The following is a 17,932-nucleotide window of genomic DNA, read 5'->3' as shown; positions in this document are numbered from 1 at the left end:
GTCTATTTTTAGCTGAATCCAACATACAGTGTATGTGTTATTTAACTTGTAGATACCATTTGAAACCCTAGGCCTATATGTATGGTCTATTTTTAGCTGAATCCAACATACAGTGTATGTGTTATTTAACTTGTAGATACCATTTGAAACCCTAGGCCTATATGTATGGTCTATTGTTAGCTGAATCCAACATACAGTGTATGTGTTATTTAACTTGTAGATACCATTTGAAACCCTAGGCCTATATGTATGGTCTATTTTTAGCTGAATCCAACATACAGTGTATGTGTTATTTAACTTGTAGATACCATTTGAAACCCTAGGCCTATATGTACGGTCTATTTTTAGCTGAATCCAACATAGTGTATGTGTTATTTAACTTGTAGAGACCATTTGAAACCCTAGGCCTATATGTACGGTCTATTTTTAGTTGTTGTTGTTGAATCCTGGGTTGAATTTAAACAATAGCCGTTGTTGACTTCCTAAACAGCATAATTGCCGTTTATATGAGTGATAAAGTATGGTTCCATTACGTTTTCTCTGTTGAACCTACACTTTGGAATGACTTCAATAGCAGCAGTGATTCTAATAGTGGGGATTTCTCTACGATCATTCTCACCATCGCACATATAGTCAGTGACAATTATCAAAGCTTAGGAGGGATGGGCTTGGTTAAAACCCTGGATGGGAGACCGAAAGGATAGCTGTAGCGAGATCAACTATCCAGTATGAGGTGCTGCCCAGCCTATAGTTTTTTTCCCCCCCTAATAGTGGATATTACGTTGACGATCTGACGTTGTTTCCCAGGTAGAAATTACAACGTATTTTCTATATTTTGTCTATGTTGAAAATGTATTACCATGATGACATTATCATGTGGTTTGAAATTTTACCCTCAAAACAACCACCCCCCCCCCCCCCATATAGATTCCACGTCACAATATGTTGAATATGTGCCTGTCCACTGTAGCATTTCAGACCGGTTAACAACGCTGAGGCGTGCTGGCATTTTTTTCTTTATTTTTCTGTGAAGCCCTGTCTGGTGGAAACATTGTAATTAACTCTCTTCTAGGAGCATGCAGAGCACACTAAACATATTGATTATGTTCCCTCTGTTTTTTATTTATTTTATTTTTTTATTTCACCTTTATTTAACCAGGTAGGCTAGTTGAGAACAAGTTCTCATTTGCAACTGCGACCTGGCCAAGATAAAGCATAGCAGTATGAGCAGACAACACAGAGTTACACATGGAGTAAACAATTAACAAGTCAATAACACAGTAGAAAACAAAGGGGGAGTCTATATACAATGTGTGCAAAAGGCATGAGGTAGGCGAATAATTACAATTTTGCAGATTAACACTGGAGTGATAAATGATCAGATGGTCATGTACAGGTAGAGATATTGGTGTGCAAAAGAGCAGAAAAATAAATAAATAAAAACAGTATGGGATGAGGTAGGTGAAAATGGGTGGGCTATTTACCAATAGACTATGTACAGCTGCAGCGATCGGTTAGCTGCTCAGATAGCTGATGTTTGAAGTTGGTGAGGGAGATAAAAGTCTCCAACTTCAGCGATTTTTGCAATTCGTTCCAGTCACAGGCAGCAGAGTACTGGAACGAAAGGCGGCCAAATGAGGTGTTGGCTTTAGGGATGATCAGTGAGATACACCTGCTGGAGCGCGTGCTACGGGTGGGTGTTGCCATCGTGACCAGTGAGCTGAGATAAGGCGGAGCTTTACCTAGCATGGACTTGTAGATAACCTGGAGCCAGTGGGTCTGGCGACGAATATGTAGCGAGGGCCAGCCGACTAGAGCATACAAGTCGCAGTGGTGGGTGGTATAAGGTGCTTTAGTGACAAAACGGATGGCACTGTGATAGACTGCATCCAGTTTGCTGAGTAGAGTGTTGGAAGCCATTTTGTAGATGACATCGCCGAAGTCGAGGATCGGTAGGATAGTCAGTTTTACTAGGGTAAGCTTGGCGGCGTGAGTGAAGGAGGCTTTGTTGCGGAATAGAAAGCCGACTCTTGATTTGATTTTCGATTGGAGATGTTTGATATGAGTCTGGAAGGAGAGTTTGCAGTCTAGCCAGACACCTAGGTACTTATAGATGTCCACATATTCTAGGTCGGAACCATCCAGGGTGGTGATGCTAGGCGGGGATGCGGGTGCAGGCAGCGATCGGTTGAAAAGCATGCATTTGGTTTTACTAGCGTTTAAGAGCAGTCGGAGGCCACGGAAGGAGTGTTGTATGGCATTGAAGCTTGTTTGGAGGTTAGATAGCACAGTGTCCAATGACGGGCCGAAAGTATATAAAATGGTGTCGTCTGCGTAGAGGTGGATCAGGGAATCGCCCGCAGCAAGAGCAACATCATTGATGTATACAGAGAAAAGAGTCGGCCCGAGAATTGAACCCTGTGGCACCCCCATAGAGACTGCCAGAGGACCGGACAGCATGCCCTCCGATTTGACACACTGAACTCTGTCTGCAAAGTAATTGGTGAACCAGGCAAGGCAGTCATCCGAAAAACCGAGGCTACTGAGTCTGCCGATAAGAATATGGTGATTGACAGAGTCGAAAGCCTTGGCAAGGTCGATGAAGACGGCTGCACAGTACTGTCTTTTATCAATGGCGGTTATGATATCGTTTAGTACCTTGAGTGTGGCTGAGGTGCACCCGTGACCGGCTCGGAAACCAGATTGCACAGCGGAGAAGGTACAGTGGGATTCAAGATGGTCAGTGACCTGTTTGTTGACTTGGCTTTCGAAGACCTTAGATAGGCAGGGCAGGATGGATATAGGTCTGTAACAGTTTGGGTCCAGGGTGTCTCCCCCTTTGAAGAGGGGGATAACTGCGGCAGCTTTCCAATCCTTGGGGATCTCAGACGATATGAAAGAGAGGTTGAACAGGCTGGTAATAGGGGTTGCGACAATGGTGGCGGATAGTTTCAGAAATAGAGGGTCCAGATTGTCAAGCCCAGCTGATTTGTACGGGTCCAGGTTTTGCAGCTCTTTCAGAACATCTGCTATCTGGATTTGGGTAAAGGAGAACCTGGAGAGGCTTGGGCGAGGAGCAGCGGGGGGGGCGGGGCTGTAGGCCGAGGTTGAAGTAGCCAGGCGGAAGGCATGGCCAGCCGTTGAGAAATGCTCATTGAAGTTTTCGATAATCATGGATTTATCGGTGGTGACCGTGTTACCTAGCCTCAGTGCAGTGGGCAGCTGGGAGGAGGTGCTCTTGTTCTCCATTGACTTCACAGTGTCCCAGAACTTTTTGGAGTTGGAGCTACAGGATGCAAACTTCTGCCTGAAGAAGCTGGCCTTAGCTTTCCTGACTGACTGCGTGTATTGGTTCCGGACTTCCCTGAACAGTTGCATATCACGGGGACTATTCGATGCTATTGCAGTCCGCCACAGGATGTTTTTGTGCTGGTCGAGGGCAGTCAGGTCTGGGGTGAACCAAGGGCTGTATCTGTTCTTAGTTCTGCATTTTTTGAACGGAGCATGCTTATCTAAAATGGTGAGGAAGTTACTTTTAAAGAATGACCAGGCATCCTCAACTGACGGGATGAGGTCAATGTCCTTCCAGGATACCTGGGCCAGGTCGATTAGGAAGGCCTGCTCACAGAAGTGTTTTAGGGAGCGTTTGACAGTGATGAGGGGTGGTCGTTTGACTGCGGCTCCGTAGCGGATACAGGCAATGAGGCAGTGATCGCTGAGATCCTGGTTGAAGACAGCGGAGGTGTATTTGGAGGACCAGTTGGTCAGGATGACGTCTATGAGGGTGCCCTTGTTTACAGAGTTAGGGTTGTACCTGGTGGGTTCCTTGATGATTTGTGTGAGATTGAGGGCATCTAGCTTAGATTGTAGGACTGCCGGGGTGTTAAGCATATCCCAGTTTAGGTCACCTAACAGAACAAACTCTGAAGCTAGATGGGGGGCGATCAATTCACAAATGGTGTCCAGGGCACAGCTGGGAGCTGAGGGAGGTCGGTAGCAGGCGGCAACAGTGAGGGACTTATTTCTGGAGAGAGTAATTTTCAAAATTAGTAGTTCGAACTGTTTGGGTATGGACCTGGAAAGTATGACATTACTTTGCAGGCTATCTCTGCAGTAGACTGCAACTCCCCCCCCTTTGGCAGTTCTATCTTGACGGAAGATGTTATAGTTGGGTATGGAAATCTCTGAATTTTTGGTGGCCTTCCTGAGCCAGGATTCAGACACAGCAAGGACATCAGGGTTAGCAGAGTGTGCTAGAGCAGTGAGTAAAGTTGACGACAACGTCATATGTTCCATTCTACTTTTCATTAAATCGCCACGGCTAAATGACAGCACGATTCAAACAGTAGGCAGACAGGTGGATTTTAACTGAACGCTTGGGAGCGAATCACCACTTTCTCCTCGGACATATTTCAACCGCCACATGTTTCAACGGGCTGTATTGGCAATAAACCAGTGTACTATAAACCAGTGTAAACGTTATCGGCGCTGTTTCTATGTAATGGCGGTTCAATAAGTGTGCCACTGTCATGTTGGCTCAATAGCCATTCAATAGCCATCTATTGCCACGATCAGTAGGTTGACTGTAGCATCGTGCCAGTCACTCCCTCTCCCTATTCAAATGTCCCAGTATTGATTCAGGTTTCTATAGAGACTCAGACAGCTGGAGTGCTGTGTGTTTTGTTAGCCGGACTAGCCTAGCCTTGAACTGTGACTGCGAATGCAGTAGAGTGCTCTCAGGCATTGGCATTGGCCCAGCCTTGAGAATTACCCAACTCGGTTCCATCGGAGACAGTCAGGCAGTCAGACCAGCACTGTGTTGCAATGTCGCCATCACAACAGGCCTCAAACAGCTGGCCCTGGCGAGAATAGCTGAAGGGACACTCACGCTGCGTGGGACTGTTTGTGTCTTGTCTGTCTGTCCTGTTTCTGCACGTGTCACGATGAGTCATCTGCTTCGTCCTCGTTTGCCTTTGATTTCCACGTGTGCTGAAAGTGGATACGCGCCACATACACTGTACATGTTTATCCCATTTCTTATACGCTGCCGTCTCCGAGGTCCTGTGTTGTCGGCGAGTGGCTTTTGGAACTCAAGTTAAAAGAGGCCTCTCTATTTGCAGGTCAGTCAACGCCGAAAGCCCTCCCAACTGCTGTGAAGCAAAGGAAAATGTTATCGGTTGCTGGCTAAACCCGACAACAAACAGGGGCAGTGTAAACCTCTGAACTGCAGAGCCACTGAGCCAGTGAGCCACCGATGGACCCCGGGGGGGGGGGCTAAGTCTTCTGGGGAATGATGGGAAATGGGGGCAGGGGCCAATGTGCCGCTGTCTGCCACGGTGTCGAGGGCAACAGAAGTGGCTTTTTGGGTAGGGTGACGAATCAATTTGTCTCCATTGACTGTGCACTGCCGGGGTGCTTCCAGTACTTTCCACTGGTTCAGGATGCAGAATCCCACCACTACCAACAGCGCACAGAGGAAATAGCATAGGCTAGTCTTTGTATGAGTTCCCTCAGGTTTGTTGAGCAGGGTTTTGACAGAGTGATAGTGTCAGGTCATTATTGTAGGTTGGTTAGCCTAAATTCAAACTGTTTTGTTAAAAAGTGATCACTTACATTTGGAATTGAAGTAGATATTCTGGACAGATTATTTCAATTGCACATTTCAAAGAAGCACGACTTAGCTGGAAAGTGCTTCTCGGGGTGCACAGGTCGGTGTGTTTTAGAAGCATCGCTGTGTGATTCAGCGTGCCGTCTTCTTGATCTCGGGAATATGCGTTTTGATGCGTCTTGGCACCTTCCGTGCTGCGTGTGCATCCTAATGTTTTAACAGCAGGGAGAGGCTCCTTTAGCCACATGAATACTCACTGCCAATGTTTTTCCTGGTACCCGACTCAGCGTTCTGTGGCTCCTACGGTGGCCTGCAGGCCTCCGAATTAATCACAGACGTCAGACAGAGAACATGTAGGCTAGGGACTATAGTGGTTTATAGTCCTAACCTTAGATCTCTGATCGTTGCATGTTTAGGCTACTCTGGCATGTTTAGGATATTTGACATGTGTTGTTAGTTTGCACATGCTATATTTACAGTAGGGAAGAGTCGGGTATGTTGAGCCATTTGTCTTACATTCAGCATCGCTACGGTAAGGGAAATATAGTGTTCTTTCTAACACAGATGCCGACATATATGATGTCGTGGATCCCAGGAAATAATCAGTATTCATGTAAACATTACAGTTTTGAAAAGGCCGCTTGTCCAAAAAAGTGGTCTCTTGGGTTAAGTTGAGCGTAGGGACAGTGTGCGTTGAGCCGCTTTGGGGTAAGTCGGAGAGGGTGTCCCGCGAGGGTGTCACATGAGGGTGTCCCGTGAGGGTGCTGGTAGGTGAAAGCTTATTTCACGGAATGGGGGTGTGGTATATTGTACATCTTAAATGTATGCCTTCATTCAGATAACGATCTCTCTGTTCAATATCACTTACACATCCATTTCTCGACCAGTTGTCCGGGATAGGGGAGGATGTGCCAATGTTGTGGGCAACTTCTCTGCATTTGAGGCTTCTAAGCCCATGAAGCTGGTCCGTGAGATTCTTTATGAGTTTAACAAGCTCAGACTCCATGTCAACAGAAGACCTTGTGTGCCTCTGCTACTCTTTCAGAGTCTCTCACGCGGGGACATGTTTTTTTTTTTTTTTTTTTTTTGGTCAGTGTACCTCTACAGTGTCATTCAGTCATTTTTTTTCATCCCTTCTCGCTGCTCTCTCTCTCTCTCTCTCGAGCACCTGTAAGGGGGCCAGACCCCTGCTTGTTTTACGTTTGTAACACGGAGCATGATGATGTCTCCTCTCTAACAATACAAATGCACATCTTGAGTTCATTCAGTTGAAGTCGGAAGTTTACATACACCTTAGCCAACTACATTTAAACTCAGTTTTTCACAATTCCTGACATTTTAATCCTAGTAAAAATGCCCCATCTTAGGTCAGTTAGGATCACCACTTTATTTTAAGAATGTGAAATGTCAGAAAAATGGTAGAGAGAGTGATTTATTTCAGCTGTTATTTCTTTCATCACATTCCCAGTGGGTCAGAAGTTTACATACACTCAATTAGTATTTGGGAGCATTGCCTTTAAATTGTTTAACTTGGGTCAAACGTTTCGGGTAGCCTTCCACAAGCTTCCCACAATAGGTTGGGTGAATTTTGGCCCATTCCTCCTGACAGAGCTGGTGTAACTGAGTCAGGTTTGTAGGCCTCCTTGCTCGCACACACTTTTTCAGTTCTGCCCACAAATGTTCTATAGGATTGAGGTCAGGGCTTTGTGATGGCTACTCCAATACCTTGACTTTGTTGTCCTTAGGCCATTTTGCCACAACTTTGGAAGAATGCTTGGGATCATTGTCCATTTGGGAGACCCATTTGCGACCAAACTTTAACTGATCTCTTGAGATGTTGCTTCAATATATCCACAGAATTTTCTTTCCTCGTGATGCCATTTATTTTGTGAAGTGCACCAGTCCCTCCTGCAGCAAACCACCCCCGACAACACGATGCTGCCACCCCCGTGCTTCACGGTTGGGATGGTGTTCTTCGGCTTGCAAGCCTCCCCCTTTTTCCTCCAAACATAACGATGGTCATTATGGCCAAACAGTTCTAGTTTTGTTTCATCAGACCAGAGGACATTTCTCCAAAAAGTACGATCTTTGTCCCCATGTGCAGCTGCAAACCGTAGTCTGGCTTTTTTATGGCGGTTTTGGAGCAGTGGTTTCTTCCTTGCTGAGCGGCCTTTCAGGTTATGTCGAAATAGGACTAATTTTACTGTGGATATAGATAATTTGTACCTGTTTCCTCCAGCATCTTCACCAAGGTCCTTTGCTGTTGTTCTGGGATTGATTTGCACTTTTCGCACCAAAGTACGTTCATCTCTAGGAGACAGAACCCGTCTCCTTCCTGAGCAGGATGACGGCTGCATGGTCCCATGGTGTTTATACTTGCGTACTATTGTTTGTACAGATGAACGTGGTGCTTTCGGGCATTTGGAAATTGCTCCCAATGATGAACCAGACTTTGTAGAGGTCTACAATTTTTTCTTGGCTGATTTTCTTTTGATTTTCCCATTATATCAAATATCAAGCAAAGAGGCACTGAGTTTAAAGGTAGGCCTTGAAATACATCCACAGGTACACCTCCAATTGACTCAAATGATGTCATTTCGCCTATCAGAAGCTTCTAAAGCCATGACACCATTTTCTGTTTTTTTCCCAGCTGTTTAAAGGCACAGTCAACTTAGTGGATGTAAACTTCTGACCCACTGGAATTGTGACACAGTGAATTATAAGTGAAATAATCTGTCTGTAATCAATTGTTGTGTCATGCACAAAGTAGATGTCCTAACTGACTTGCCAAAACTATAGTTTGTTAACAAGACATTTTTGGAGTGGTTGAAAAACGAGAATTAATGACTCCAACCTAAGTGTATGTAAACTTCCGACTTCAACTGTATCTATAACACATTACACACAAAAAAACAGAACGCACAACATGTTATAGTCATTTGTATGGGGTATGGCGGCCATTGGCTCAACTTACCCCATTGCCTTCGGCTTACCCCAAGGCAAACTTTTGGACTGTATTAGCCCAAAGGATGCACTTTCATCCTAGGTTTATAACCTCATGTTGTAGCTTATAGAGACCCCAACTTAAATTAAAACAATGTTAAAACGAGCTACTTTGGTTTCGATACAAGCATCAGGAAACCTATAACAATAAATGAATTTGACTTTGTGTAAATCCGTTTTTTGGAGCTAACTTGCTTATTACTTTTTCTATGTGGTTTGTTCCTACACAGACTCCATGAAATGATGACCTATTCCTAAATATTTGGTCACATGACACATTTTGTGTCTGGTTTCCTAGAAACCAAGGTGTGGCTCATTGAACCCTTTCGCTCAACTAACCCCACTCTTCCCTATATTGTGGGATTTCCAGATTGCAGCCAACAATACAGTACATGTTTTATCTCCGTGTGGTGACTTAGTCTTGTTTTGACTAGTCTCGATGCCAGTATGATAATGCACTTGTTCAGCCAAGCAAATGACTCACGCTTGTACCCAGGCTACTGACTTATATCATCGGACTCTACTGATATGTGTGTGGTTTCTCAGCTGGACTGTTGTGTAACCTCCGTCTCGTCTGGAGGTTAAGGGTCATGTTTTATATCTCTCCGTCATTTTAGAACGTGGTGAACTTCGTGGACGACAGCTTCCCTCCCAGCCCCCAATCCGTGGGCTTCCCCGAGGGCGACAGCGTCCAGCAGCGAATCAAAAAGTGGCTCCGCCCTCACGAGATCAACTGCAACAACTTTAAGGACCGTGGCGTCAAATGGTCTGTCTTCCGCACCCCTCGGCCCTCGGACATCCTACAAGGCCTGCTGGGAAACTGTTGGTGAGTTGTCTTCACTGTGTGCAGCTTCGTAGTGTGTGTGGGCGTGTGGGTGCCAAACAGCGTGCTATATACGTGGCCTGCGTGTTCGGTGTGCCTGCTGTGCTTGTTAGAAACAGTGTTTTGTCTCTGCCCTCCCTGGTCTGTTTACTAAGGTGTTTCTGAATGAATAAACCAACTCCACTCTGCATGTGAGAGGTGATCTCTCATCGCTCGTCTTAAAGGTCAGTGGGAGAGAATAAACAAACACACTGGTGGTCCGTGTAGTTTATCACTGAAAAATGAATATAGATGTACTCCCTGGGCCTAAAGCAGAGAGAGAGAGAGAGAAAGGGAGGGAGAGAGTGTGTGGGGGGGGGGGGGGGGGGGGGGGGCTAAAGAGAGAGGGAGGAGGGAGGGCGCGAGTGAAAAAGGGGGGGAGGGCGAGCGAAAGAGGGAGAGATAAATAAATAGATAGAAAGAGCTGGGGAGAGAGAAAGAGAGAGGAGGGGTGAGGCAGCCAGATGTACTGATAGAGCACCTGACTGTAGGATTATTCAGAGGAATGTAGGTCTGGACACATAGGGTTTATCTCCACGCCCTTGTTTTGGGTGTCCTTGGGGCCTGTGTAGTCACTCCTACAAACACACACACACACACACACACACACACACACTCATTCTCATACACTTTTTACTCTCAAATACACACACACATGCACAGCCGCTTATCAAAAATAACCCTCCCCAGGCACCCCTCCACTCTCTCTCTCACACTACAGGAAGTGACCCAATTCCCATTCTGAATCACACCCCTAGTCACATTTCCAGTCCATGTTACACATCCCCGGCCAGGCAACCACATGTCAAATCGCATACCGTCACATCAACCCACCCTTGAGCGGCCGGAGAGGCTAGAAACCCGTCCTAGTCCAGCGTTCTTGTCGCTACGCCCGAAGTAATTGGATTTTGATTCGCTTCTTTTTTAATCTGATTTGCATTGATTGGATTTGCATGGGCTTGAATGGCCAGATCGTCCATGCTTGTCTAGCACCGTAACCCGGTGCAGACAGGGAGATGGAGTTGCTATTGAAAAATGTCTCGTTGAGATGATACGGGAAGAATATCATGCAAGAAGGCCCCTCTTGAGACCGATTCTCTAGCTTCGAGATCACACAGACAAACACACACACACACACACACACACACACACTCAGGGAGTGCTTGCTGAGTAAAGCCTCAAACCAAGGGGCTCAGCTCTAGGAAGGGCAGATTAGCAGGAAGATCTCCTGCGTTCCATAACCTTCCTCTAGTCTGCTTCCTCTCAATGTTCTCCTCCTACATTTGGCTTTTGCCTGGCTCTTTTTAGGGGTTTTGGTTGGTGGCAAGTCAGCCATCGATTGAGAAAGGTACAGAAGCAGAGCTACAGAATGATTGAGAAAGGTACAGAAGCAGAGCTACAGAATGATTGAGAAAGGTACAGAAGCAGAGCTACAGAATGGTTGAGAAAGGAACAGAAGCAGAGCTACAGAATGATTGAGAAAGGTACAGAAGCAGAGCTACAGAATGGTTGAGAAAGGTACAGAAGCAGAGCTACAGAATGATTGAGAAAGGTACAGAAACAGAGCTACAGAATGATTGAGAAAGGTACAGAAGCAGAGCTACAGAATGATTGAGAAAGGTACAGAAGCAGAGCTACAGAATGATTGAGAAAGGTACAGAAGCAGAGCTACAGAATGGCGTGTCGTACGCTGCAGATGGAGGAAACACGGGGAAGTTATGCTGCTTTGAAATGTGCTAAACTTGTTATCCCACTTTGGAGACACGTAGGAGGAAAATTCATTGAATGAGCTTTGCCCTTCTATAGAGACCTCTTCTTTTGTTTACACTCATTCAGAATCGTTCACACCGTCTTAAGCCTCACCCATCTCGTTTAAGAATTGGCATGTAACCGGCTGAGTGAGCGTGGCACTGTGCTCCAGAAGGTAGTTCTCCTTTATCCCTCCATTATCTTAGCCAGTCGTGGGTCCTGCCTTTCTCCCACCATAGCTCAGTGATTTTTCTTCCCTTGGCTAAACTCGGGTCATACTTTTTTTAAATTCATATTTACGGGTCCCATTCAAGTTAGTCATTAAGGCATCAAATCAATTCCAAATCCAATTTTATTGGTCACATACATGTGTTTAGCAGATGTTATTGCGGGGGTTTTGACGAAATGCTTGCAAATGAACGTTCCCATGTTCAAGAAGGCATTTCGGCCCTACTGTGAAGTAGGAAATAACGTAGAACCCACACAATCCTGAATCTGGTCATAAATGTGAAGAATAAGTTATATTGTCTGACTGACTTTTACTAACTTATACGTATAACCTTCTTGCCTGCCTGCCTTCGTCTCGGAAACACAGTGACTAGGATCTGGTTTCAATGATGGACTCTTGGCATAGAGGAACTATGTGATTACTTTATCTTCTTGAATAAAATCCCAAATCGTAGCTAGCAAGATGTTAGAAAACAGAAGTTATTTTTAATGAGTACATTTCGCAAGTGGCTAGTTTGCATCAACTAAAACCACTGCAAAGGCTGTGCCTGTAAACCTTGGTTTTGAATCGCAGAGTTCTGGCATGTCTGCATTGTGATTTGTTGGGAGAGTCCCCAGAATAGTTTTTTTTCTCTCTCTCTCTCCCCTTATCGACGTAGGCAGTGCCAAAAGAGTCCGTAGTTGAAACCAGACCCGAGTCACTGTGTTTGCCCAGGGTCTGGTTTTCCACGTTATGCCTGCACCGACTTGCTGACTGACTATCTCATTGCTGCCCCCCCCCCCCCCACTTGCAGGTTCCTGAGTGCGTTGGCGGTGCTGGCGGAGCGTCCAGAGCTGGTGGAGAGGGTGATGATCACCAGGGGGATCTGCCAGGAAGGGGCCTACCAGGTCAGGCTTTGTAAGGATGGTACCTGGATCACCGTGCTGGTGGACGACATGCTTCCCTGCGATGAGTACGGATACCTGCTCTTCTCCCAGGTAAGGGCTGGGACAACACACGCACTCACGCGTGGTCCCTCACCGCGTCTGTGAACTCTGAACTCTGGTCTTCCCTGTTATGTTCATTGCGTTGCAAGGTTAATTCACTGCTCATAGATTTTACCTCCTCGCTCTCTCTCTCTCTCTCTCTCTCCATTCTTCCTTCTCCCTACCCTTCTCTCTCCCTCTCTCTTGATCTCTCTCTCTGTGTCTCGCTCCCCTTGCCTACTGTTCTCTCCCTCCCTTTCTCCGTCATACACGTCCCTCTATCCCCTTCACTACCTTTCTCCGTCCTTCCTACTTCACCACCGCTATCTTCTTCTCTGCCTCTTCTCTCTCCTTCCGTCCTCCATTCCTCCTTCCTCTCTCTCCCTCGCCAGGCTCAGCGTAAGCAGCTCTGGGTGGCCCTGATAGAGAAGGCCCTGGCCAAGCTCCATGGCTCCTACTTCGCCCTGCAGGCGGGGCGCGCCATCGAGGGCTTGGCCACGCTGACGGGGGCGCCGTGTGACTCCCTGATGCTGCAGGTCAGCTCCACCAACCCCCGCGAGGAGCCCATCGACACGGACCTCATCTGGGCCAAGATGCTGAGCTCCAAGGAGGCCGGGTAAGGGGGATAGGGGAGATTTGTCTTTCGGGGGGGGGGGGGTCAAGAGAGTCTAGGTCAAGAACAAGTCCATTCATTTGAGAAGTCATGACGTGGCCTATTGAATGGACCCTGATTACGTCTACTCCTTGACTAACAAGCATGTTCAATGGAGAATGCTTTTTAGTCCAATGAGTAGGCTTATATCTGGATCCGTTTTGCCAACCGCCCCCAAGAGTTTTAAGGTGACACGTGATCAATGTTAGCAAACCTCAGGTCTGCTGAGCGCACAAATTCTGTGCAACTTCCAGCGCACGTTTACTGTGAACACTTGAGACTTTTGAAAAACAATATGCAGGGCTTGACATGAACCTGTTAATCCACTTGTCCTTCAGACATGTTGTTGTGTTGTTTAGTGCAAGAAACCACTTTACAAAATATAATGCAGTATTATTCCCACACCATTATTACAGACAAATTATGCTTCCCGCTGCCTATTGGCTACTTGGTTTATTCAAGCCTATCTCAAAATAAAACACTGTCCCTTTAAGACAGAAAAAAAGCTCATTACCTGACTTGCTTTTCAAAGATGTCTAGAGATGTACATGTTGTGTGCTCTTGTAGGAAGCAATCACTCCCCTGTTGCTGACTACAAATGATCAATGACTCCCTAACTAGCAACGGATATGAACAAAATGTGTACACTCGGTTACAAGCAGCTGTCGACTTTAATCTCAAAACAAGCGCGTCTACTCACGACCACAGCTGTAAACAAGGGTCCAGTTCAAAGTGAATGGCACAGATCCATATAAGTCAATGGTCTATTTGCATATAAGCCTACTGCAGCTCTGATTGGTTTTGCCACACCGGTCTGTGTAGAGTACGTGCTGAGTAGTGCGTGTCAATGCAATAGAATCCTACTCCCGATGCGTTCTGCCTCCCAACAAAATCTCTTGCCTAGTTAGTTTCTGTTTCGGGTATGTTGCGTTGATTCGATCACAATTGCCACAGTAAAGGAAACATCGATCGTGTTAACCGGGGGAACTCTCGAACTGTGGTCACCAACCTTTTCCGAGTCAAGATCACTTTGAGTCAAAACGCAAGCCGAGATCTACCGCTCAGACTTTTCTTTTTCGAACAGGACTTAAACAATGTAAGCCCATGCCACATTAACCAATTAAAAACAGTACTGTAGCAGTGAGGTTTGTGCAGTAAAGTATAGGCCCAATGATACCTAGTCGCTGTATATTGCCTTTGCTAGAAATGTTTGGGCCGTTTACATAATTTTTTGGGGGGTACGCTCCATGATCGCACCGGTAATCGATCTGCTGAGCATACATTTCAATCATTGGCTATTTCTTTTATTTGACTGGGCTGATGGGTACCTGCATCTCATGGTCAGTCTCAGCGGAGGGAGTGAGCAGCTGACTGAGGCTCCGCCTCTCCACATCCCGCCGCTCTCCCTTTCCTCCACTGACAGTGACCGAAAAGGGACACCCGTCTTTCAGCTGGCGGTGAAAGTCGAGCCGCGCCGCATCGTGCACAAATTCATGTTGTTACTCCTGTGAACAGAGAAAGCTCAATATTCCTCGATATTGAAAAAGACCCAAGCCGCTGATAATAACAACAGTGCAAGCCTATAGATACAGTACACATTCCTAATAATTCATTGCTGCTGCAGCGCCGAGTGGAAATAGGAAGAACGAGCGTTTTTAGGGCTAATAAAAGTGTTGAATTACAAAGTGTTAGAAACAGCAGCTCTTTGCTGTATTCGCCGAGTCTCTCTCTAGTCATGGTTTTAGACGTTTTGATGTCTCACAGTATCAGCTTTGCTGTATTCGCCGAGTCTCTCTCTAGTCATGGTTTTAGACGTTTTGATATCTCACAGTATCAGCTTTGCTGTAGGTTCCTTTTATGCCTGCTGCGTTACTGCAAACACGGTCATCTGAGCCATCCGATTGGCCAGCGGTAGGCCTGCAGTGCACTTGATTTGCTCTCCGGGCCCGCCGGGAAGGCAGAGTTTGTACCTTCAGACACATGAAATGGTTCAAAATGGCAACAGGTCGCCGACCCTACCGCCAACAGACAAAAAAGAACACACAAAAAAAAGAACACAAGGCTTTATCGTACAGAAATGTTTGGCGGTCAACTAGGAATGCCTTGGAGAACGACCGGTTGGTGACCAGTGCTCTAGAAAGTTGCGTGAGGTTCAATCTCTTGCTTCTCTCTGTGGGCTGATATCTCTGTCTGTGTTCTGTGTGTGGTGGGTAGGTTTCTAATGGGGGCGTCGTGCGGAGGAGGGAACATGAAGGTGGACGATGTGACGTACGAGTCGTTGGGCCTCCGCCCTCGCCACGCCTATTCTATCCTGGACGTACGGGACGTACAGGGCTACAGGTGAGAGCCGATTGGGTTACTAGTGGGAGCCGGGTTGGGCTAATTGGTCAACAATTAATAAATGGGTGGGGCTTTAAGTTATTGCTGAGAAGGGAAGAAGTCTCTTTTTCAGATTCCTGTCATTGTGTCCTTTATTCCCGCTGGTAGTTGTAAGAAACTTATCGAACCCTGATAAGTGTCCTTCAGTTTTTCGGTCCTGATTGCGCTGTTTTTGCTCTCTCTCTCTCTCTGCCGCTCAGACTACTGCGGTTGAGAAACCCGTGGGGTCGCTTCTCCTGGAACGGCAGCTGGTCAGACGAGTGGCCTGATTGGCCGCAGCACCTGCGCCACGAGCTCATGGCCCACGGCAGCAGCGAGGGTGTCTTCTGGATCGAGTATGGAGACTTCATCAAGTAGGTCCCGTCTCAATGCGTCTCAATGTGTCTGTCTGTTAGTGTTGCCGGTATACCGAAACGTCTGTACTTTTTCGAGCTTAGAACATGAAAAACGACTCGGTACTATAATTTTTGTTCCTTTAGGTACTTCTGTTATATCACTGGGCCTGCTCCACTTTGTCTGCACTGGGAGTCTGGGCATCATCATGTTAGCTCCCTACTCATGCTGCACAGAAGTAAACACACTTGAATATTGCAAACAATGTCCATACAGGCCAGAACACTGTATTTCAACTGTCCGGACAGCCAAAAAAAGATAATGATTTGAATAGTAAAATGATTTCAAATGCCCATTCCTAGTAAAGGGTGCTTGACAAACAGATACATGATGTGAAGTCCTCACAGCATTTTAACAAGTGTAGCCTAGTAGAAGAACTAAGAACACCACAGTAGCCCTTCACTCTGGCTTCAGAGCTTTTTTATTTTATCTCTTCCATCTCTTCCCTCTTATCCCCCTCTCTTCTTCTGGGAAGACGAAAGAGGGGAGCAGACAGATGACAAAGCGGGGGGGGGGTGATAAAACAGGGAAAAACAGACTGAGAAGAAAAGAGGGTGAGTCAGTCACTGGTTGGGTCTCTGGGGGCGGTCGCTTTGAAGCAGAGCCATTTTTATTAGCAAGCCAAATTGTGTGTGTGTGTGTGTGGGGGGGGGGGGGGGGGGGGTGGAGAGGTAGGTAAAGTGTTGGCTTTGATCTGTATAAATACATTTGAATCGTGTGTGCGTGTGAGCGACTGGAATGTCAGGTCAGAGGGTGGTTTTCTGAGTTGGGTTTTGGTCAAAGTTATCAGGAAAACATCAACTTGTAAGAGAGGGAGAGGAAAAGGATGTCAAGATAGCTCATGCCTTAAGAAGTCAAATGAAGGAGCTGTCTTCCACAAGACTTTGTGCTGATCAAAGATGGGGCTTATTGGAGTACTGCCGTGAGTGTGTGCATGCATCCATGTGCTCTTTTGATACAGTATAGCCTTCACGTAAAGTTAAGGTGTAGTAAGGGAGTCCTGTCATGGCACGCAGCAGCCGTGTGCGTGACTGTTTGTGCGTGCACATTTGTGGGCTGATGTCAACAGATGCTGCAGAGGCGCATCACAGCTTGGATTTCTAATTGGGCCTAACACAACTCCTTGTGGTGTACCACACTGCTATTTTTTTTAGGAAATCACACACTGCTATTAACCCTGTCAATGGACTATGGTTTTATTGTTGGCTCAGAACAGCAAAATTGACAAACCTTTACAGATTTCATTTAATGATGTCAGCACGTGATGCATCGACATTCGTAGAACAGATATTGTATGTTTATTTTCTGGGCAGCTTTTCTTTGCCTTTTGTGTCTGTGCAGTTGAAGCAGTGGTGAAACTGGCTGGGTAGTGAAGCAGTGGTTAGTGGTTATCAGTGACATCATAATTGGCTCTGAGCGAAGGAGCGGCATTATGCATCAGGTTGTAAGATCACATTCCCCGGGTCTGACTGTTACACAGTCAGCGACTCTAACTCTGTCTGTGTAATTTTTGTTGTTGTTGTCTTTCCACAGGTACTTTGACTCGGTGGACATCTGTAAGATCCATTCAGACTGGCAGGAGGTGCGGTTACAGGGCTATTTCCCCAGTAGAGCCTGTGGTCCTGTTACGGTCACCGCTCTGACCATGCTGGAGAGAACCGCGCTGGAGTTCGCCCTCTTCCAGGAGGGCAGCAGGTACTTTCTGTCTCTCTCTCTCTCTCGCTCAACAGCCACCTGTTGGAATGAAAAAGAACCCTTTAGACCATGTAAATAAACAATCCAACTTTTAAACTATTGAATCTCTATTCCCCTCCTCCTCCTAGGCGGTCGGACACGGCAGACAGCCACCTTTTGGACCTGTGTATCATGGTGTTCAGAGCGTCGTTTGGCAGTGGCAACAAGCTGACCTTGGGCAGGTTGCTGGCCCACAGCAAGCGGGCGGTCAAGAAGTTTGTGGGCTGCGACGTGATGTTGGAGCCTGGCGAGTACGCCGTGGTGTGCTGCGCCTTTAACCACTGGCAGATGAACGTCAGCGGAGTGGGGCCGCCCACACCAGGTACATACACACAGTATATCCCTCTGCGGATTGGCA

At 46.6% G+C, this 17,932-nt stretch overlaps 2 protein-coding genes across 3 annotated transcripts in view; both read left to right on the top strand.

The window, feature by feature from the left end:
• LOC110491627 (putative protein MSS51 homolog, mitochondrial) overlaps positions 1-17,932 on the top strand; it is a 91,815-nt gene that overhangs the window by 50,387 nt on the left and 23,496 nt on the right. The gene's annotated exons all lie outside the window — the stretch shown is intronic.
• capn15 (calpain 15) overlaps positions 1-17,932 on the top strand; it is an 84,765-nt gene that overhangs the window by 58,341 nt on the left and 8,492 nt on the right. For both annotated transcript variants that reach the window (XM_036946491.2, XM_036946490.2), the window contains exons 3-9: positions 9,229-9,437; positions 12,245-12,428; positions 12,809-13,032; positions 15,283-15,408; positions 15,648-15,800; positions 17,374-17,535; positions 17,664-17,896. In XM_036946491.2, the coding sequence (XP_036802386.1) occupies positions 9,229-9,437; positions 12,245-12,428; positions 12,809-13,032; positions 15,283-15,408; positions 15,648-15,800; positions 17,374-17,535; positions 17,664-17,896 (1,291 nt within the window). The remainder of the gene's footprint in view (positions 1-9,228; positions 9,438-12,244; positions 12,429-12,808; positions 13,033-15,282; positions 15,409-15,647; positions 15,801-17,373; positions 17,536-17,663; positions 17,897-17,932) is intronic.

Source organism: Oncorhynchus mykiss, chromosome 16 (assembly GCF_057628025.1).
Source record: "Oncorhynchus mykiss isolate SJ-2025 chromosome 16, ASM5762802v1, whole genome shotgun sequence".
NCBI lineage: Eukaryota > Metazoa > Chordata > Actinopteri > Salmoniformes > Salmonidae > Oncorhynchus > Oncorhynchus mykiss.
Note: the sequence above shows the minus strand (reverse complement) of the source record. Positions and strands in the feature narration are given on the sequence as shown.